Source organism: Episyrphus balteatus, chromosome 1, assembly GCF_945859705.1.
Source record: "Episyrphus balteatus chromosome 1, idEpiBalt1.1, whole genome shotgun sequence".
Lineage (NCBI taxonomy): Eukaryota > Metazoa > Arthropoda > Insecta > Diptera > Syrphidae > Episyrphus > Episyrphus balteatus.
Window position 1 is genome coordinate 176,172,489 of NC_079134.1, and position 21,677 is coordinate 176,194,165.

At 28.7% G+C, this 21,677-nt stretch overlaps 3 protein-coding genes across 8 annotated transcripts in view; 2 read left to right on the forward strand and 1 right to left on the reverse strand.

Annotated features, from left to right (window-relative positions):
• The first annotated feature begins 806 nt into the window (after positions 1-806).
• LOC129906359 (uncharacterized) lies at positions 807-11,726 on the forward strand. Of its 4 annotated transcripts, none has more exons than XM_055982096.1 (9): positions 807-1,256; positions 7,963-8,235; positions 8,303-8,688; positions 8,769-9,047; positions 9,110-9,410; positions 9,729-9,830; positions 9,955-10,008; positions 10,086-10,211; positions 11,461-11,726. In XM_055982096.1, the coding sequence occupies exons 2-9, from the start codon at positions 8,013-8,015 to the stop codon at positions 11,559-11,561; spliced, it is 1,572 nt and encodes a 523-aa protein (XP_055838071.1). In that variant the 5' UTR covers positions 807-1,256; positions 7,963-8,012; the 3' UTR covers positions 11,562-11,726. The 4 variants fall into 4 exon arrangements, with proteins under 4 accessions (XP_055838071.1, XP_055838074.1, XP_055838073.1 ...); XM_055982098.1 differs by lacking the exon at positions 807-1,256 and adding an exon at positions 3,740-3,759; XM_055982097.1 differs by lacking the exon at positions 807-1,256 and adding an exon at positions 5,939-5,960.
• A 1,105-nt stretch (positions 11,727-12,831) lies between these two features.
• LOC129906355 (multiple C2 and transmembrane domain-containing protein) overlaps positions 12,832-21,677 on the forward strand; it is a 32,415-nt gene continuing 23,569 nt past the window's right edge. The window contains exon 1 of one of the 3 annotated variants that reach the window (XM_055982090.1): positions 12,832-13,170. The gene's annotated coding sequence lies outside the window, so the exon portion shown is untranslated. Of the gene's footprint in view, positions 13,171-13,256; positions 13,847-21,677 lie in introns of those variants that run through there. The other 2 variants (XM_055982089.1, XM_055982091.1) reach the window with 2 other exon arrangements.
• On the reverse strand, positions 16,667-17,980 carry LOC129906362 (uncharacterized). The gene is made up of 2 exons (XM_055982103.1): positions 17,730-17,980; positions 16,667-17,652 (listed from the first exon to the last, which is right to left on the reverse strand). Exons 1-2 carry the CDS (start codon positions 17,739-17,741, stop codon positions 16,774-16,776), a joined length of 891 nt encoding a protein of 296 aa, XP_055838078.1. The 5' UTR covers positions 17,742-17,980; the 3' UTR covers positions 16,667-16,773.

Sequence of the window (21,677 nt, forward strand, 5' to 3'; positions counted from 1 at the left end):
GTACCATTATTTCGTAGGTATATGTATTTTTTGTAATGGATTGTTTTGATTTTTAATAATGATGGATTCTAAAATCTTCATGCAAAATTTGGTTCATCTACCATAACTTTTAAGGGTTTTTCGGCAGTAAGTTTGCAACTGTTATAATAATATGAGTTGACAGATGAAAAACAGGTATAACTTTTTCCAGAGACAACAGATTGTCTTGATTTTAGATTTTTTGGAATCAGCATTAAAAAATACCTTGAAATCATGTATCATATGTGTATATAATACCATAGCCTATTTTTGCTAATTTTGAAAATCTCCATTTCGCGATTTGACCTTGAAATCGCGACAAGCGGACATGAGATTTTTCTAGACTTTTGAGATATGTTATAGAATGGCAAAAGGAAGATATTGAGCAAAAAAAATTTCTACTAACATTCATTCCGAGGTTAAACCCTTATTTGACTGGATTAGTAGTGTTTATCTTCTTTTGAAAAGTCAATCCTCAAATAAATACCCTGAATGTAAGCAATTTATTTTTTAATGATTTTACAGACAAAATTAAAAATTTACTTTAATTGAAAACAGGTTTAACTTAATATTTAATGGACTATTGATTGCAACATTTATCTTAAAATTGAAGGCTTTCATATGGTATGAACATATTAAAAAAAAAAAAAAACTATTTAAAATTAATCGTGATTTTAAATACAAAATAAAAACTATTTTTTTCCAAAATAATTGATAAAACAAACCACTGTGGATGATAATCTTAATACAATCATCTTTGCTTTTACGGAAGGAAAGGAACCACAAGTCTTGTGGCAGCCCAAGAGAGAGCAACAGTATTAAGTTCAAGTCGTATATTCTCTACAGACATTCACTATAGCTGAGTCTGAGCGATATAGCTTGATAGCTTTCTCGTGCCTAACCAATAGTCACCAGCATCAGTACCTTCTCAATACCAAAATTCTTGTCTCAATGCAATCGCTCACGCTTACAAATTAACGCTATTTAGTTCAATTTCGCCCTTTGCAGCAGCCGTTCTATATAACGCCGCAAATTGAAAAGATTCTCAAAATTTGTTCGATGAAAATGGTCTAAGAACTTAAATGAATTTTAATTTTCTTTGTACATAAAAAAAAATATAAATTTGGTGAAAATTTTACTATAGTGAAAATTGTTATATTTTGAAATATTTTTTATAAAACCAAGTGCTTTAGTTTTTTATGTAGGAAGTCATTTGTGCTCGCAAAAAAAAATTAACGGTGAGTTAAAATGCAGTTACAAGTTGTGGTGGTCTTGTAAAAAAAATAAAATTAAATATGAGCTAATTGTTAAAATTGTTTTGACTTCTCTTGAAAATAAAACAAAGAGAAAAAAAACATTCTTTTTGTTTTGCAATAAACAATAAAATCAATTGGACCTTATCAAAAGATCCATTAGCGGCATTCATAATTTTTTTTGGTAATTTGATTTTTTTTTTATTATTTTGACATTTTTCACTACGAATCTGCTGATAAACGAGACTTAATTTCTTTTTGTCGTTTTAATTGAGAAAAATAAATATTCAAGGCGCCCTGATACCAACAAACAAAAAATACAAAATTGCAAAAAACTGCAAATAATAAAGAATTGTTCCGTTCTTTGAGAGCTCACTGCTATTTTTTTTTAGTTAACCATAGACTTTGCATACAATGACGGTCTTTTGCAGAGATACACTTTGCTCTTTGGATCATCACTGATGATAATTCAAGAGCGCAGAAAGAAGGTTCTTAGCGAATTAAATGATATGTAAATGCATTTGCATTTTTTTCTTAAATGTTTTATGTAATCAGATATACGATTACATATACATTTTGAAGGGAAGATTTTTTAAATTAAATTTTTTAGCTGGAACACGAAATCTAGTATGATGATTTTCGGCCCTTAGAAATGTTAAAATAGAATTTATATACAAAATACAACTGATATGACATTTCGATAACCAGCTGTGTTTTTTTTTAAGACAATGGTTTCTTGGCAAGAAGTTCACTGACCTTATGAACAGCTTAATGTGTTTAATACCTTCAAAGACCGGAAAGGTCTTCATTTTTTGCTTTGTCCTATAATAAAATTGAGTACCTAGAAAACAAAATTTAATATGAATTAATCAAGTAATTTATAGCAAGAAAAAAGCAAGCTTACAGAACACCGCATACAGGGCTACCGACCTGTCTCAGATTTTTGTTCTTTACTTTCTGTGCTTGATAATTTTGAATAAAGGGATGTCTCGTTCAAAGTCAAGTTTGCGCAATTTGTGTGTTTAATCAAACACTTTTATTTGCTTTTGAAAAAATATGTGCCTACAAACTTAACCGACGTTTTGGAAAGAAAACTAGGGTGTCCCGTTCTAAGATTATTAAAATGTCCTTATTTTTTCTTAGAATATACCCAAGAACCACCCCTTGAATTTTCCTGTACCTATATCTTATCTTAAGGTGCAAGTGCAAGGGTAATTTTTGAAGGATATAAACTTGTTTCTTTCAACAAAAACAAAACATTAACTTTATATTACGCCTTTTAAATGATACATTTTTAAAATTGTTTGTAAAATTGTAGTGAAAACAATTTTGGAGATATGTGGCTAGTAATTTACAACATTCAGATTGCAAATGCTTTTTTGAATTATACAAGGTGTCCCAAAAGTAATGGATCAAATGAAATATGGTGATAGGCCAACTTAAGGGCTCTCAGAATTTGGTAACTTGTTCATCTCAAATTCTTAAAGTTTTAGATTAAATGCGGTATTTGTGAATTTTCGAAAAATCCCTACTTTGCAACAGATAGATAGATAGATAGATAGATCTATATAATTTGTAACTCTTCAATTGTCTCTTGGCTGTGTTAAAGCAGTGATTGGATCTTTGATTACTTTGCAACAGTATTTTGCTTCCTCCACCCCCAACTGATTTTGTTTTTTTATTATTCTTTCAATAAAACATTGCCCAATAATATGAAACAATTAATTGATCAAAATATTTTTTATTTTATACGCCATTTTGCTGCAAATTAATTATCAGTTCCAAGTTTTAGAAAAATTCAGTTTTTTTATTTTTATTTCAAAACAACACGCCGAAAAAAATTTGTATGGTTATTTTAAAAACTTGTCCCGGTATTGCAGTATTCAAAAAGGTATAAAAGTTTCCAAAGTTTAAGTCAGATCGCAAAACATTTCAATTTGAATTCAACAAAACATAACAGGCTAAAGTGAGCAATGAGTTCTGTAGGTTGTCATGAGACAAGAAAAAATAAAAATTACGACTGGGTCGCACGTAACTGCTCCTATGTTAAAAGTTGCATGGAATATTAAAGCCTTTTAAAAATTCGTGTTTTTAGGAAACTTAAAAATAAAAAAACTTAAAAAATAATATAAAATTTTAACTTTAATTACAAGTTAGTTTTGACCTCCAAACTAAGTATGACATTTAATTATTTGTTTAATTAATATTAAGTAAATTTTCAAAAAAAAAAAAAAATAAATTAGGTACCTATGCCATTAAAAAGGTAATATTCACCGACACATAAAAACAAATTTTCAATGAAATTTATGCATAAGCTTTCGAAAAATTCGAAAAAAACAAAATTGAACTTTTTTTAAAAATTCAAAAATTATTTTTTAAAAATCTGTATTAATTTAAACATTAGAGTTATAGTTCTTGTAAACAAATTTTCATTGAAAATAGTTGTGTTGTTTAGGAGAAACTAAGACATCAAGAAAACAGTTCTATGGTAAGTACCGGCCCCATATTTTTTTTTTTTTTTTAATAGTACCTACGATCTTAAGTGCCACTTTTCTCGTATTGTTGTTAATCAAAAATGTAAGAGTCGTTTTTGCTAAAAACGAAATTTTCTGTTTTAGTCATGTACCGTTAATTTTGGTCCAAAAAATAAAATTCCAATTTCACCTCTTAGAAATCACCAAAAACTTTAATGCAAATAAATGAGGGAAATCACATCAGTTATTTAGGCTGCATTCTATTGAATTAAATTTTTTAAGGCGGAATAGTCATTTTTCTAAAAAGTGACTTAAAATAGAAAAAATAGTATTAAAAAAATAAAAGGTACTGTTAGCTGCTGTTAAATTAATAAATAAAGGTTTAATAAAAGCTGTGCTGAGATATTAGGCGGCAACCCTATCTTTTGTGGTAAAGAAAGGAACAAATTAAATCTAGACCCCAAATTTTGTTTTTAATTTTTAAGAGTCTAAGTAAGTGTAGGTAGGTACTTTATGTCTCTCCTTTTTTTACGAATCCTTTACATGCCCTATATAGAATTGAAATTGGAGTCAAAAAAATAAATAGTCTCATATGGTACAAGAGTACAAATATTAAACTTTGTACACAATCAGATTATAAAAATCTATAATTTTTGAAGACTTTGAGTTTTTTCCATATTTATAAAGTATTTCATTCAATTAATTTTTAGTCCAACTTTTACTTCGATAAAGGAATAACACTAAATAAAAACAATAAGAAACAAATAAAATTGTGTGGTTTTTAAAAATTGCATCGCAGTGGAAAAAAATTTGTCCTGAGATACATTCATTTACTTTTAACATTAAAGCCAGAACTATAATTGGCGAATGGAGTCGGATGCTAATGTCAATTGTTGTTGTTTTCCATAAGTTTTCATCCGTCGAGTGCGGTTGCGAGCGCACTCGTCGGATGAAAACTTATGGAAAACAACAACAATTGACAGTAGCTTCCGACTCCATCCGCCAATTATAGTTCTGGCTTAAATCTTCTATATATTATGTTTTTTAACAAAGTATGTTTTTGGTAAACATCCTAAGCTTGAAAATGTATTGAGCTTAAGATTTCTTTACTTTCGTTTCTGGACGATTATTTATTTTTGAAATATATGTCGTCAAATCAAAAACCGTATTTCGTGTCCCTTACTATTTAAATATCAGCAATCTCTAGTAATTTCATTACACAGAAATTTTGTACCTTTCAAATTAATTTAAAAAAGATACCAAAGTAAGTATTTTATGTTGTTGTTTTTTAGTTTCTTTATTATTGATAATGATAAGACCAAATTCAGGTAAAATTTGTGTAGCCAAGTGAAGTCCCTGAGCAGACAGACTCACAAGCACCTTTTTTCGAATTCTCTTTCAACCTCAAATCATGTTTGCAAGTTCGTATTTTCTTATGGTGATATAACTTGACATTATAGATCCTAACCTGCCCACTGCCCATACATGTATGTATGTTTGTCGGAATTATCTAAACAAAATAACAATTTTTCGTTCTTCAGTTTTAAAAATAATAATCATTAAGCGATGTCAGCTTTCACTCAATTTAAAATCACGGTATCTGTTAATGCATTAACTCGGTACAAAAGCTCAAGGCCATTTTATATAATATAAACAAAAAAAAATCCTATATTTGATCTTTGTATAATGTCTAATTGTTGAGACAAATAGAATTAGAAATTAGCTCAGCATCTATTTGTTGTAATTCTAATCAATATAGTTGCGAATCTATTTGAAGTTCACAGAAAGCTAATTTATGATACCCCCAATATAATTGAAAAAATCAAAACTTCACAGTGTCTTATCAATAATGTTTGTATAATATTTATAGTCCCGGCATTGCTTATAATTAAAGCCGGTTATACACATTTTTAACATTGACAAGAATGTACATACTTTTTTTTTTCATTTATTATTGCTGCCCACAAGTTTGTAGTGACTAAATTTAAATTGAATAAAATTTATATATAATTGAGTCAGCTAAGAAGTTGCTTTACTAATCAATAGTGGATTTTTTGACTGATAAATAAAACGATGACATTGTAAACAAGCTTCAATCTTAAGTGTTTTTGTTTTTTTTTTTTTTTTTTTTGAACTTGATGATAATGAATTGCGTTTTCAAATTTATTGATATTAAATCTATAGTCTGTAATACCTTTATTTGTACTTAAGTAAGGTAAGTGTATCTTGGGTTTATTTTAAAATGTTTGTGATAAGAGGGACTAAAATAGTTTTTTTTAGACTTTGATTTCTATCTGAAGGATGAATAGCCAAGCTAAAATCAGTTTATTTTTGTAAATCCAAAATATCTTTTTTACAGTATTTTTATAAAAAAGTATGATTAGGATGGATTTAATTTTGTTAAGTTTATTTTTGGGCACTATTTGCATATCCACTTGTGTAATTTGATCAAATTAAGTAGGTATTCAAAGGAGTAAAAATGCATGTCTGGGTCTTATGTTAAAAGTTGCTTGGAAATTAAAAAACTTTAAAAAATAATATAAAAGGTTTAAAGTTATGCGAAAAAAATATTTTTAAATGAATTAAATCTCCAATTTCATTAATTTTCTTGTATAAAAAAAGAACTTTTAGCAAAAAAAATTAAAATTGAATTATATTGAATAAAATAATTTTAATAATTTTTTATTATTTTTGTTATTTTTTCTTGGTTATTAAAAAAATTTTTTTTAGGAACACAAAAATGAATAAGATAAAATTGATATGCATCGCCATTAAACTTAATATGGCCATTAAGTAAAGATTTAGTAACTAGATTAGGGAATATTAGGTAGTCAAAGTTTCAATACTGCAAAATTTGAAGATATTCGGAAAGCTGACTCATTTTTTTTTTTTTAATTTGAGTTGAGTTACAAAATTTCCCTTAAAAGTCCTCGAACTAAACTCAACTGACTATTTCTGAAATATTTGTTAAAAAAAATCAGCTGCCACTTTTTGTTTATTTTTATTAAAAAGGTTATACATTTTTATTATAAAAAGTTTTCTGCTCAAAGGGCGTGGTCTCTACCTTTTTATGTATGAAATATATGAAACACTAATACTATCACAAAACTGCCTTTAAAGTCATAGGAAATATTGAAAACTTAAAAAGCACAGGGATACAACATTCTAAGGATTGGTTTTAAATTTGTATATCAATGAAATTTTGATTGTGTTTTTTTGTATGGCAATTTTTCCTTTTACTACCGATTTTTAAAGTAGTTTGAAAACTTGAACACATATTTCTTCACTCAAAAATATTGGAACTCAGCCCTATTTTAGACAAGAGTTTTCAAGAAATCTAGTTTAGTTTTAATTATTAGGTATTTTTGTTGTCTTTAACTTTTTTTTTACCATTTTGTTTAACTTCAAATTTGGTGATAACAATTAACGGCTTAACAAACTTTTGTAACATTATTTTAAAATACATAAACTGATTAAAAAAAAATACCCTAATTGCTTTCATTCCGAATAACAAAATATAAACTAAATAAGAAATGAATGTGAATACCTACTAGATCCTAAAACAGCCTACCAACGAATTTTATTGAAACTCATCAAATTCAGAGCAATTTTTATAATTCATTTTTATAAAAAATAATTGTAAAAATATCTCAACTTGTTCAAAAGTTATGAATTGGCCCACAAAAAATAGTTTATTTTATTTAAAGAGTTCATACTTATAAGCCACACAATACTTATGTATTTTTTTAACCAAAATCGTGGGGGCAGTTTTTGAGAAAAACAATCTTTTCCATTTTGTTCATAAATGGCAAGTACCATTTATTTTGTTAATAAAATAGACTTTCAATACTTGTACAAGTAGAGTCTTTTATTACGATGTAAACATCGTAGGTTTTCCAATATTCACTGAAGTTAAACTATTCAATAAAAAGTCTACAGAGCCTTAGAATTTGGTATTTATTTATACCTTTTTTTTTTTTTTTGAAAACTTAATACCAACACTTTTTTCTTTTGGAGAACATTGCTCCTCTTTTTACAATTCTGTTTCTCGTGTGTTACAAATTATTTCGATGCAGGTATAAAATTAAATAATCACGTCATTTTTAAACATTGTATAACTTGACATTCGCTCTATTAATAATTAATTTTAAATTATCTGTACCTACAAATTTTTTTCACAAACAAAATAATTTTTTTTATTTAAATAATCTTTCTAGACTTTGGATCGCGCCGGATTAAAGTTAACGTACATAATTTCTTCTAAAAAATGGGTGAATCTGAAGCAATTCAGCGACTTAATTTCAACGATGACGACATCAATGTTGATGAAGCTGATGAATCAGGATATATCAATGGTCCAATTTACGATAAAATATACAAATTGGCTGAAACATTCGCTGCAACTAAGATCGGGCATTTTGTTACTGGAAAAGTTGATGGACTTTTAAAACTTATTGAAGATACAGCAAAATGGAGCTTGCCACCAAGAAGTAAGTTAAAAGTCGATTTTAATAAAGAAACAATAAAATACAATATTTTTTCTTGATTTTTTTTTAGATCAGGATAAAAATGAGTCAAGTGTACCACTTCAACGACCTCTACCTTGGATACCATTTATTGCGTTGATATTAATTTTGCGCTTAGCTCGAATAGGCTTGTCAGTAGCAGGACTATTTATTGGCAATGCACCCTTAGTTCCAAGTGATGTTGTGTATTTTATACAAACTCGAAGGCGAAAATTACGATCAATTAGAATTGCTGGAATGAGGGAAATTCAAAAAAATAAACAAACCCAAAGACCCTCAACAAGTGGTGGTCTACTATCAAGTGTAACACATTTAATGTCAATGGCCATTTGCCGACCCAAATTATGTGAAGATACTCATAACATCCTTGTCAATGAAAATTGTTTTGGAGAAGCCCAATGTTCTGGTGTGGTCGAGGTAATTTAATAGTTGTTTATAAATTGGCTCGATTTTTTTTAACACTTTATTGATTTAATACCGATATTGACATTTTTTAGACTCAACAAAATCATAATACATCTAAGAATCGTCGCATTGAAGATGAAGATGAAAACATATCTGATCACGACCTAACATTAGATCAAATCCTCGACAAATATGGAGCTAGTAGCAATGAAGATGATGATTCCGATTTCATTCCACCCAGCGATGGTTTGCTAGATGCCGACACTTCAGCTACCTCAACATCATCTGCATCATCCGATGAAGGAATTAATAACGATGATGATATTGAAAATAATGAAAGTGAAGCTCCTCCACTATCTATTTCGAATGAAGTACTTAATTTTACTCATATTTTACGAGACAATGTTTAACTTTTTCAATATCTTTTAAATAGCTAAATGAATCGAACTATCTTATGACTAACGGAAATATTAGTTTAGAAAGTCAAGACCATAGCATCGGGAACAAAATAAATGGTGAACACTCGGACACAAAACTCAGAAAACCTAAAATAATGCCAAAACCAATTAAGGAAGAACCTCTTCCGCTACCAATTCAAGAAATCAAACAAGAACCAGCCGACAGCGATGAAGATACAAATAGAAATAGAATAGAATTTGAAAACTCTGAAGATTTTAGAATTCCCAATAAGATTGATCTTCACCAACACCAACACCAACAGCAGTCCATTGTGGGTAATGGATACTAAATTTAATTCTATCATAAAATTTATTTAAAAATATATCATGGTCATCTATAGTATAATATAATATCATTCATTTTTTAAGCTCATTTTATGCAGTACAATTGTTATCGGTTTAAGTAAACTAATACCACATATTTTTCTTTAATTTAAATACATAAATATCATTTAAAAACTTGAAAGAAATAAAAAAAGAGTTAATAAAAACGCATTTTTACCTTAAATTTAAAATTAATTTTTACAACAATAACAAACATTATTTTGAAAAATTATATTTTTTTAATTTTGAGTTGAATTGTTTTGTTTTTAGAACTCGAAAATGTATCCAAAGAATCATGTGAAAATAATGTAATCACTGAGAATGGAAAAGATCAACATATGGATATAATGAATGGCGATCAAACACAATCAGGTATTCAATAAATTTTTACTTAAACTAACCTGGTTTAATGGTTTATTTAATTGTTTCGCACTTTTCTTCCCTGTACCTACTATATCTATGCTAAATGTGTTATGTTATGACAAAATTTTTGAAGAAATTTTTGTCACTCCTGCTACTTCTGCTGAAGATTTGTTCTTTAGCCCAGTCGGTGTGTGTTATTAATGTTATGCCTGGTTTCTTAAATCAACCTTCTTGTATTTTTTTTTTTCTTTTTCATTGTTGCAGGTTCACCAGATCTATGTGGTAATTTTGGTTATCAACCAACATCAATTTTAAAAAATTGTCAAGCTGTTCATTTGGAGAAGAGAGGGCACATGGAAGCGTTTGCTGAAAATGAGAATTTTATTAGAGGTATGTAAAAGTCCAACCAAAAGCTTTTTACAACTGTGTTAAAATAATGATTTGTTATAAATAGACATAATATTAATGAATCATTTAGAAAAATAATTATTTATTCAAGTCCACTTATGGTTAAATCGGATGTATAAGCTCAAACAGGTGGGATACTTGATAAATAAATTACATTTTCTTCACAAACATATTTAAATTATTCCAACAAGTTTTGTGAGTAGTAAGCAATTGTTATTCTAAACAATTCGTTTTATATTCACTTTGCCAATCAATAACTACAGTTTTTTGTTCGCTGTCTGATAGAAGTATTTTTTAATTTTGTTTTCTTGAATGACAAAATTATCTGTAATATAATAAAGATAATTTTACCATTCCATTTACCAATTATATCCTTAAATGAATACTTTAATTGAAGTTGGAAGAAACTTCTTATAGCTATAAGATAGGCTTAGCATTGTTCGCACTACGCAAACTCAGTACAGATTAAGAAGAAATAAGGAAAAACGTTGACCTAAATAATTTCTAAATGTTTCTAAGTGCGTTTTTATATCATTTCGCCGAAATTTGTTGCCATAGCTAAACAAAAAGACCTAACATATTGTTATCTTTGATTTAAGTAGATACAAACTACCTTACATTGGCGATATTGCTTATTAAGAGCTCCGCGGACTCAAAAACTTAAATAAATGGTGCTTTTTAAAAATATTAAGTATACAAATTATCAAGAATAGCCAAAGTGTTTGACTATTCTGTCAGTGATTATATGGAATTTAGATGGTCACTGTGGTGTATGAGTAATCAATTAAACCTTTGTTGCATGACCTTTTAATTGGAATGTGAGTTACTTATTACCATTTTTATTGGTGATAGTGACGAAAGGTTTTATAAATTTCAAAACCTTCTGTTACCTATTGCATGTCGTCGGTGAAACCAGAAATGTATGTAACTCCATTTTAGCAAATTTTATAGGAGATCAAAAAAACAAAATCGTTTTGAAGGCATTTGTATGAGTTTTCATTTTCTAATTTGCTAATAAAATAAAAACTATGAACTTTAGGGGGATTCTGAGTTTAAGGAACGGTAGATATTAGGTTTGTCTAACAGATGGCATTCAAATCTAATTTTCAGAAAATTTGGAGTTACACACTTTTCTGGTTTCACCGACGATGTGGACTTTGATTTGTTTTTTTAACCCAAACTTAAATTTAAAAAAAATTGAAAATTTGAAATTTGTCTATCTTTTTTAAAGGCGAAAGCACAAATGAATCAGCAGCGACATCAAGGCCGGCAAAAAATGCCAATCACACTGGAAAACCAATTAAAAACAAATTACGAGGAAAACGGCGATAGAACTCAAATAAAATTCATCATATTTTAGTTTTAAACGTTCCTGTTAGCTATGCCTAATGTTATCGAACCAATAGTTTGTATATTTTTTTTTAATTATTGCAAGTCAAAGTTGAGTCATTTTAAAAAAGATAATTTAATATAATATATTTATAAGAAAAACTATAATACTTTGTTTACTTAAAAGTGGAGAAACTTTTAATTTTTGTTCCCCCTATTACAGTCATTGTTTCATATCGTCGCAAATATTTTGATATAAAACTCATTAAAATATACTACCTAACATTTTCCCAGACAAATTTTTTCTTAATTTCCTAAAATTTGTTTGATTAAATTGTTCTTTATTTATTTAAAGTGTAAATCTAGAATTTAGTACGAAAATCTCTAAGAATCAGCTAAGAGAAGACAAAATAAACAAGCTATATTTATTTTCATTCGCCAGAATAATAAAATTGCTGCTAGCATTAAATATTAATGATGCGTAACATTTTGCGGTAAGTGATTGACACAGACATGATGGAGAATCATTTTTAATAAATATTTACGAATGCCTAATATTAAACTAAAAAATTAAACAAATGATAATGTTCATCAAAGCACGAATTCGAATTTGTTTGTATTTGTTGGTTGTAAAACGAAAAAGTTTTAGATACAAGAGGATTTTTCTATACAGCCTATCCGTTTATTACACAATCAGAAGTGTCGTTAAATGTAGGGTTTATCTTTTATTCAAATAAATTTAATATTTCAAAAACAGGTGAAAAGTGTTCAGTTACTTGTTAATTTCATATTTTCTTGATTTTAAAAATTATAAACAAACGTACAAATTAATAACCGTCACAAATAAAAAGCTTATCACAAGTCTTTATAACAAAGCTCTCCGAATAACCTTTGCATGATTTCATTTCTTCAATAATTCAACAATAACAAATTATTGTTTGTTGTCAAATAAAATTGTTGATGAGCAATTTTTGTACATATTTTGTATTCATTCACAAAAACTCAAATCAACTAATTGTTAGTAACGAAAACATGTAGAATTTACTTACTTACTATACAAACATCACATGCGCAATCCTATTATTGCTCAATCATACACAAAAAAGCTTAGCAACTTACCCGAGAGCCAAATTAAAGAGAGAGAACAATTCAACTGCAAACTTTAATCTCACCCCTTGGCTAGCACGTCTTACCCCCAAAAGCTACAATCATTCACAAAGTTTTAGCAGCACTAGATTAGCATCAACCCCATCGCCAGCCAGTATTCGGGGATAAGCAAAGCGCTTCGGTTGTTGCGTAATATTTTTGTATGAAGATTATAAATCGGTTGTGTCTACCATCCGTGATTTAAAGAGTTAAATACATAAAAAAAAGGAATATATTACATATTATACAGAAAAAAAAGAATGTATCAAAAATTCGAGAATAAATTAGTAAAAAATTTAAATAAATCAAATGAATGAAATTTGAATGTTATATCTCCAAAACCGTGTCAATACTATGCATATAAAACTTCTTCGGGCAATATTTCCTCGGGCATTTATTGAAGATATTGCTTATTTTTCTCCATTTTAAAGGAAAAGGATTCTTTAAAACAAAAAAGAACGCAAGTGTGAGTTCTTCTTCTTTTGGCTTATATGGGTTTGGGTTTGGGTTATGGTTTGAGTTTGGGTGTTTTTCATGTTCATTATTTTTTTACGTTTGGTGTTCAAAGAACGAACGCTCTTGTTCGTTAGTTTCTTTTGAATTAATGTCAAATATTTGCTTATGTATACATAAGTCTACAAAAACAAAACCATATTTATGTATATGTATTTTGTTTCGGATGTTATAATAATAATTGTGTGATTATAGTCCTGAAAAACGTATGGGGCAAAATAGTAGTGATGTATAGCAGCAGAAAGGGTCAACTCCCAAGAGATAAATAAAAAAAAAACTCGATTGTTAAAAGCAAGTGGAAGAAAATCTGTGTGCAGATTGCGGAATAATTTGATTCGGTTTTCTTTTCTATCTATCCAGGATAATTGAATTTTGTTTTAATATAAAAAAAATTACCCGGAAATAAATGGCTTTTGTTATGCAATGTGGTTTAAAATAGTGAATATAATAAATTAATTAGTTCAGTGTTGGTGAATTACTTAGCAGCAAAACTAAATGATTTATTGATTAAGTTTGTATTTTGCTTTAGCATCTCATTGACATATTTATCTTAAATTTATATACCTACTACCAACAAAACTGGGGTAGGTACATAGATTTGGAGAGTATAAAATTAAAATGGTGAAAACGTAAGTATGGAATTATTTCTTTTGTTCTCAACGTTTGTAGCTGTGAAGTCTTTTAAACAATAGAGATGATGGATTTTTTCCTATACATTGAGCATCAAAGTATTTTGTTTGTTTATAGAGATATCTATTTTAAGAAGAGACAAATGTAGGAATTTTTTTGGGAAAATGTTACTCGTGGGAGTAATCAACCCTTATAGAATGACAAAAGACAAACGGTATGTGAAATGCGATGTGAGAGCTTAATAAACAACATCTGTCTTCTTTGGAACTGTTTCCTTTATTTTCTTTTTTTGTATTCACTTAAGATTTGATTTAGTTTTGCAAAAAAAAATAAGGACGAAAGAATGTGTAAAAACATAAATTCTTTGAATATTTATTCGTTCTCAAACTGATTATATTGACATTGATAACTAGAGACTTTGACCAAATGTTAATTGTAGCACAGTTAAAACTTTAATAGAGAACCAACAAGGAATAAATACTTTTCTTTGTAGATTTTAGTATTGCCTGCCTTTCAAAACTCAAAAGTCAGGATTTTTGAAATAAATAAACATTTTTATCAGTTTGATATATGAAAATACCACACTTTTTGTCCCAGCAAAAATTCAATCATTAATGAAATCATTAATGAAAAAAAGTCAAACCTATAATTCTGTGGAAACAAAACTCAATATAAAAACATGTGGGTAGGTACTCATGATGTGGCGTGTTTTGATAAATAAATGTTTTCAATTTCGTACCTACCTACTTGAAATCAAAATCCATTTAATCGGACAAATGTAACAATGCAATTAAACTTATATTTAATTTTCAATATGCTGAATAAGATCTTAATCAATTGATAAATAATACCTAAATCACAATTTATTAAGCTAGTTTTTAAGGTCACATGTAAGCAAGTACTTTTTCATATCGAAAACACTTCAATAATTAAGTGTAGCTCACATTTATCTGAATTCTGAAGGCTCATTGTTGTTTATTTTTGACCTTGAAATGACAGTAATATTATTTTATAACAAAAAGCAAAATGGTTTATATTTTTTGAACAAAGATTTAGAACAAGTATAAAAAGCTTGGTCACGCCGCAGGTTCTCAGTTTAAACCCAGCTTAGACCACCATTTCCGAAGCACTTTCGACTTAAAAACGATTTGACAATCCTCGTTTTAAAAAAAAACCAAATTGGACACTGAAAGCCGAAACTTTATTCTTTTATAAAATCACACTTTGCTTATTGATATTCTCATTGAGTTTGTGTAGGTCACTTATAGGTACTCGTAGACCATGCAAATTCCAAAGAAACAATTTTATTTTTTTTGGATTCGCAAAGAATTAAGGCACAAGGTATGCATAGAACTATATCAGGCAACGGCCGTTAATAGAATATACAGCCCGTAACCCTTGGATAGCCCCACCCATTGTACTTTCAAAAATCATATTTTTTTGCCCTTTTAAGATGAGTACAGATTGTAATTTTCACTGAGCGCCAAGTGTGTCAGAGATGTAGAAAAGTTTTACCTGATTTTTTGAAGTTAACGGTGTTTTCTTATAACTTTTTGAAATTTAATAATGTTTTTTTTTTTGTAACATCACGATAGCCTTACCCCATTTATTTTAGCTAAAACGAAAGTTTTTTGATAATTTTTAAACGAAAACAATTTTTTTATTATTTTTTATAGCTAACCAAATAAATTATTAACTTAGAATTTTATCAGAAATACGAAATTTTAAAGAATAGTCCAGAAATTTCAACAGAATAGATCATCTGACATCTTTTTCTTCAGATACAGCTTTCTATCTTTATTAATTCTCCATCTAAGTTAATCTCACACATTTACCGTTACATTTAAAGCTGTAGGAGCAGGGTTGCCAAAATAGTTTTAATAGTTTTTCCTAGTCAATGACTTTCTTTCCACGTTTTTGCCAATACTTTGTGAGAATAAGGGCAGTGTCTTCGAAAAAATGATTTGTTGGACTTTTGCATATTCTTGGAATTACTCTAAAGTCCATTTTAATATCGTTTTGGTAGGTGCAGCCATTTCTTTAAGGCCACAAAAAACATGATTTTTAAAAGTACTATGGATGAGGTTATCCAAGTTTTACGGACTGTATCTTAGATTTGCACTTTGTTGATTCTTTATTTGATAATAAAACCACAATACCAATTTTTGATATTTGCACCCTCCTTATCTCCACAGAACTGCTCCGAGAAAATTGTTTTTTAGAATTTTTTTTAGAATTTTTTTTGAATTTTTGGAAATTTAATGGGCTTTAGTTGTGATTTTGTGCAATTCGCTTAGTTTTCAAAATATTAACTTTCCCATTCCTGGTTTCGTGGATTTTTAACTTTAACGTTTAAAATAATAAATCCATATTTTTAAAAGTACTATGGATGAGGTTATCCAAGTTTTACGGACTGTATCTTAGATTTGCACTTTGTTGATTCTTTATTTGATAATAAAACCACAATACCAATTTTTGATATTTGCACCCTCCTTATCTCCACAGAACTGCTCCGAGAAAATTGTTTTTTAGAATTTTTTTTAGAATTTTTTTTGAATTTTTGGAAATTTAATGGGCTTTAGTTGTGATTTTGTGCAATTCGCTTAGTTTTCAAAATATTAACTTTCCCATTCCTGGTTTCGTGGATTTTTAACTTTAACGTTTAAAATAATAAATCCATACTGAATGATTTGTTGGATTTATTTTATCTTCCTTGACTGAACTAAAAGAAATGAGTCGAAATTATTTTCAATTTTTCATTTTCATTTTTTCACAATAATTTATTCAGTTGCTTAATATATATAAATACAAAATTCTTATCTCAATTCACTTTTTCAGTTTAAATGAAATCAAATACTCCATCCAAGTAGATCAAGTTCAAAATAATAAAACTTATTCAAATTCAAAATCATGCTTAAAGGTAGTTTTAGTTTACCAATCTAAAACCATTGTCATCTGCAACCCATTTGACTAAAACTGCTTTCCCATTTGCATCAATATACTGATATTGTCCTCGTTTTAAAACATTCTCTTTACCATCTCCATATTGAACCAATTGCCCTTCTTCAGAAACTTTTGTTCCATCTGTATTGTCATACGCATGACCGAATTTTTGTCCTGACCATGTGCTGCCGCTGTCTGTCGGACTAACAGTCATCATTTTTGTCACATAACCACCGGTAAGGAAGTCAGGAGAAATTCCAGAAACCGGTAGATCATATAGAGTTGCAGATATTTGAGGTTCTGGAATTTCAAAGACATGTGTTTTTACTCTCGACGAGACATCATTATTTATTTGGGGAGAAGAAGGAGTCGGTGAAGATTCTTCAATTAATTTATTATAATCTTGATTTCCTCTTGGAGAACTAACAGATGTGTCATCGTAAGATGACAATGGAAGCACTGTAATTGGTCTTTCTAGTTTGACACTTCTTGGCAAATCAACATTTGTCTTAATTGGCTGATAGTTGTACTGAAGTGGAATTGTGGCAGTTTTGAGTATCCTTGGTGCATTTACAGTGTGATATATTAAGTTTTGCTGAGGCTGGATATAATTTGCATACAAATGAGGCTGAGGTTGATATGCATAAACTGGCATATAACGTACTGCAGGATGAGGAGTAGTGTTATATGTACTTGCTAATGAGCGAAGATAATTTTGATAAGCAATTTTATCTGTCTTTGCTTTTGGAGATTCACTCACAACAACGTCTGGTTTTCGTGTTGGTTCTGCTGAACGGAATAACCCGAAGAATGAAGCATTTGTTATTTGTCCTAGTCCCAAAATTAGGACAATAGTTGAAATCTAAATAAACAAGATAGGTATAGTTTTTGAAATTAAATAAATACAAAATACAAATACAATCTTAAGATTTTATTTACCTTTAAAAACATGTTGATAACTGGAGATTTCAATGTTAACTGATAGTTTTTCGAATGATGATTCCACTTTTTATACTTAAATTTTTAAATTTTATTTGAAAAAGCGTGAGTATGTACTTCATTGTCAAGTGTTTGACCTGAGAGGAAAAAAAGGAAAACAAATTTAAAGACCATTAAGGGAAACATGATGATTTTAATTAGTATAAATGAAATGTTACCATCAGAATGCGACTAATTGCTTTCTGCATCGTCAAATTGTACTTGATGTAACTACATAGACACAGGAATTGCTCTCGCACACAAGAATCTAATTAAAAAGTCCTTAGCAGTTTTTCTTAACGATGCAAACAAGTGCTTTAAAATGTATGTAGCTATCGATTTTTATTCGGTTTTCTCTTTTTTTTTGTAAAAGTTTTTTTTTTTTAGTTTTTTAAATTATTCCTAAACCTATTTGCAATAAATTTCATGCTGAAAAAGAGACGCCTAGTATGAGCATGGGTTTGATCCACAAGCTGTTGAATAAACTGATTTAAGGGTAATTTCATTTCATAATACCCTTAGAAATACATACCTAATATTTTATACAATCCTAATGTTGGTTCAACTTGATTGTACTCAAATCACTACCAATGCATATTTAATGTAGCGAAAGTGTCCAAATAATTGACAATAATAACACGGTGTAACACTCAAAAAATACGCGGGCGGAGACCTATCAGGTTTTGTAGAGCTAGTCGCACTGAATACGAAACGGTATTTAAAAATCCCCTAACACCCCCAAAATCTGGAGTTACGGGCAAAAAACGGTTTTTTGGACCTTCGCCCATTGAAAAAAATCTAGCTTCGACAATTTTTTACCCATTTTCGATTTTTTTACAGTTTCTGATAGAAGATAAATATACCTTTTTAACAATGTATAAAACATGTAACTCGGTTAAACCACTTAGAATTTATAAGATGTCGAAGTTCAAAATTTCAATTTTTTTTTGTCATTTGCCCAACTTCGGCATCAATTTAAAGTATATGTTTTCAAAACAACATGCTATTTAAAAAATATATTCTAAAACTATATATATTTCCCAATTGATCGAGGTATTTTTTATGAAAATCACTTCAACATTGGCTTAGAAAAAAAAATTTTTCGATTTCAACCCAGATACAGAAATTGGAACTTTTAGGTATAGAACAAAAATGTTGTTTCGGCACGTAGTAGGATAAGTTGGGCGCCAGGATTTGATAAAAGGTTTTTGTAGAGGAGCTCAATACAAACATTTTTTTCTTTGGAAGGGGGGTCTATCTCCCCCCGTTTAGGTGGGAGGGGCATTTTTCTAAAAAAAAATTATCAAAATAAAAAAAAATTATTAAAAAACAACGGCAACACTTACAGTAATAAATGATACCATTTCCAAAAGGCAAAATTGTGCATTTGATTCTAATTTTTAAATCAATATAATATTACCAATAGTTTTTGAAATAATCGATTTCAAAGTTTAAAATAGGGGAAAAAATTTTTTTTAAAACTCATTTTATACTATTTTTGTCCAGACTGTGAATTTTAGTAAATAAATTACTCACACAGAAAACTGCCTCAATTGATTCCTTATCGAACCGTGAAAACTATATGTTTCTATGTCTTCTAGTTTTTGAGAAAATTGAAAAATAAAAAAAAATAAAAACAAAAAATATTTTGAAAAAAGAAAAATCTGATAAAATAATTTTTCAATTTTCCCAAAAACTAGAAGACATAGAAACATATAGTTTTCACGGTTCGATAAGGAATCAATTGAGGCAGTTTTCTGTCTAAGTAATTTATTTACTAAAATTCGCAGTCTGGACAAAAATAGTATAAAATGAGTTTTAAAAAAAATTTTTTCCCCTATTTTAAACTTTGAAATCGATTATTTCAAAAACTATTGGTAATATTATATTGATTTAAAAATTAGAATCAAATGCACAATTTTGCCTTTTGGAAATGGTATCATTTATTACTGTAAGTGTTGCCGTTGTTTTTTAATAATTTTTTTTTATTTTGATAATTTTTTTTTAGAAAAATGCCCCTCCCACCTAAACGGGGGGAGATAGACCCCCCTCCCAAAGAAAAAAATGTTTGTATTGAGCTCCTCTACAAAAACCCTTCATCAAATCCTGGCGCCCAACTTATCCTACTACGTGCCGAAACAACATTTTTGTTCTATACCTAAAAGTTCCAATTTCTGTATCTGGGTTGAAATCGAAAAATTTTTTTTTCTAAGCCAATGTTGAAGTGATTTTCATAAAAAATACCTCGATCAATTGGGAAATAGATATAGTTTTAGAATATATTTTTTAAATAGCATGTTGTTTTGAAAACATATACTTTAAATTGATGCCGAAGTTGGGCAAATGACAAAAAAAATTGAATTTTTGAACTTTGACATCTTATAAATTCTAAGTGGTTTAACCGAGTTACATGTTTTATACATTGTTAAAAAGGTATATTTATCTTCTATCAGAAACTGTAAAAAAATCGAAAATGGGTAAAAAATTGTCGAAGCTAGAATTTTTTCAATGGGCGAAGGTCCAAAAAACCGTTTTTTGCCCGTAACTCCAGATTTTGGGGGTGTTAGGGGATTTTCAAATACCGTTTCGTATTCAGTGCGACTAGCTCTACAAAACCTGATAGATCTCCGCCCGCGTATATTTTAAAACCTCATTTTTGTAACACCGTGTAATATAGTCAATCCATTTGTCTTTTTGAAAACAATGCTATAATTATATTAATATTTTAATTTATGTCATTGTTAAGTTTGTGTTCATAACCTTTCATGACATCATAACTGAAATATACCTATTTTCAGTTTTTAAGTCATACCTCTTCAGATTACCTTCTCTGAGTTTTTTTTACAAATATATACACCCAAATGTATCTAAACTATAAGTAAAATATCGTGTCGCAAAGCCAAAACCACGAATCTGCAAAATTGTAGTCTTAAGAAAAACGGCTTCAAAGTTTTACAAACTCATGCTAACTAATGAAAACTTTTGCAACGCACATTGACAGTTTAGACTGCTAGACAACAGATTGAGATGAATAGATGGTACGATAACAAGTAAAATGACGCATTAAAGTGAAAATGTCGAAAAATTCTAATTTTAGAAATATAAAAGTTGCTTGGTTTAATATCCCACGTTTTATTTACATACATCTAATTTAGAGTTTTAAAAAAATCCAACTCTTATAAGATCATATAGCCTTAAAAGATAGCTGTACCTACATTGTTTTTCTTTTATGTTACTTAGTTTTTAAGTTTTTAGATATAGAAACTTTCATTTTTGGTCTCATTTACCTATACTTATCATGTAGACGGGTATCGACTTCGATAATGTAAAAAATCATAATTTATGATAGATACAAAAGGGGGAACTGCTTATTTTTAAATTATATGTTTCCTTTTTGCTGCAACAAGTACTTTCATTCTTCAAGGTATCCTTTTTAAATGTGATTAAATTATAGTTTTGAGCTAAAACCATTCAACTACTCGCTTTTTGAGCAGCTAATTCTGGACTTTTATAAGGTTTTCTGATGCAACTTGAAAAGCCCTAAAAAACGATTTCTATGGAATTCATACACGATTAAATATTCTGGAATATTTTTTTGATACTTTTTGGGTAAGGTACATTTAGGTCTACACCAGAAATGTATTAAAATTTAATACATAACAAATATTAAAATTTTTTAGTTAATACAAAATGTATTAAAATTTAATAATATTATGAAGAATGTTTTATAATACAATTATTATATTGCTTTTCAATAAAAGTGGTATTAAAAATATTACAGTTTGAATTCTTATTGCCGATCAAACTTCGTCTGCAATTTATGCATTTTGCTTTGAAAAAACATAAAGCTCCTTCAAGTAGGTACAAATTTACAATTTCTGTTTTTTAAAGGCATTTTTTCAGGTGACG

Coding starts and splice junctions, on each gene's coding strand:
- LOC129906359 (XM_055982096.1), top strand. CDS start 8,013: ATGGGTGAATCTGAAGCAATTCAGCGACTTAATTTCAACGATGACGAC. Junction 8,689..8,768: donor AATGTTCTGGTGTGGTCGAG/GTAATTTAATAG, acceptor GACATTTTTTAG/ACTCAACAAAATCATAATAC. Junction 9,048..9,109: donor CACTATCTATTTCGAATGAA/GTACTTAATTTT, acceptor TCTTTTAAATAG/CTAAATGAATCGAACTATCT.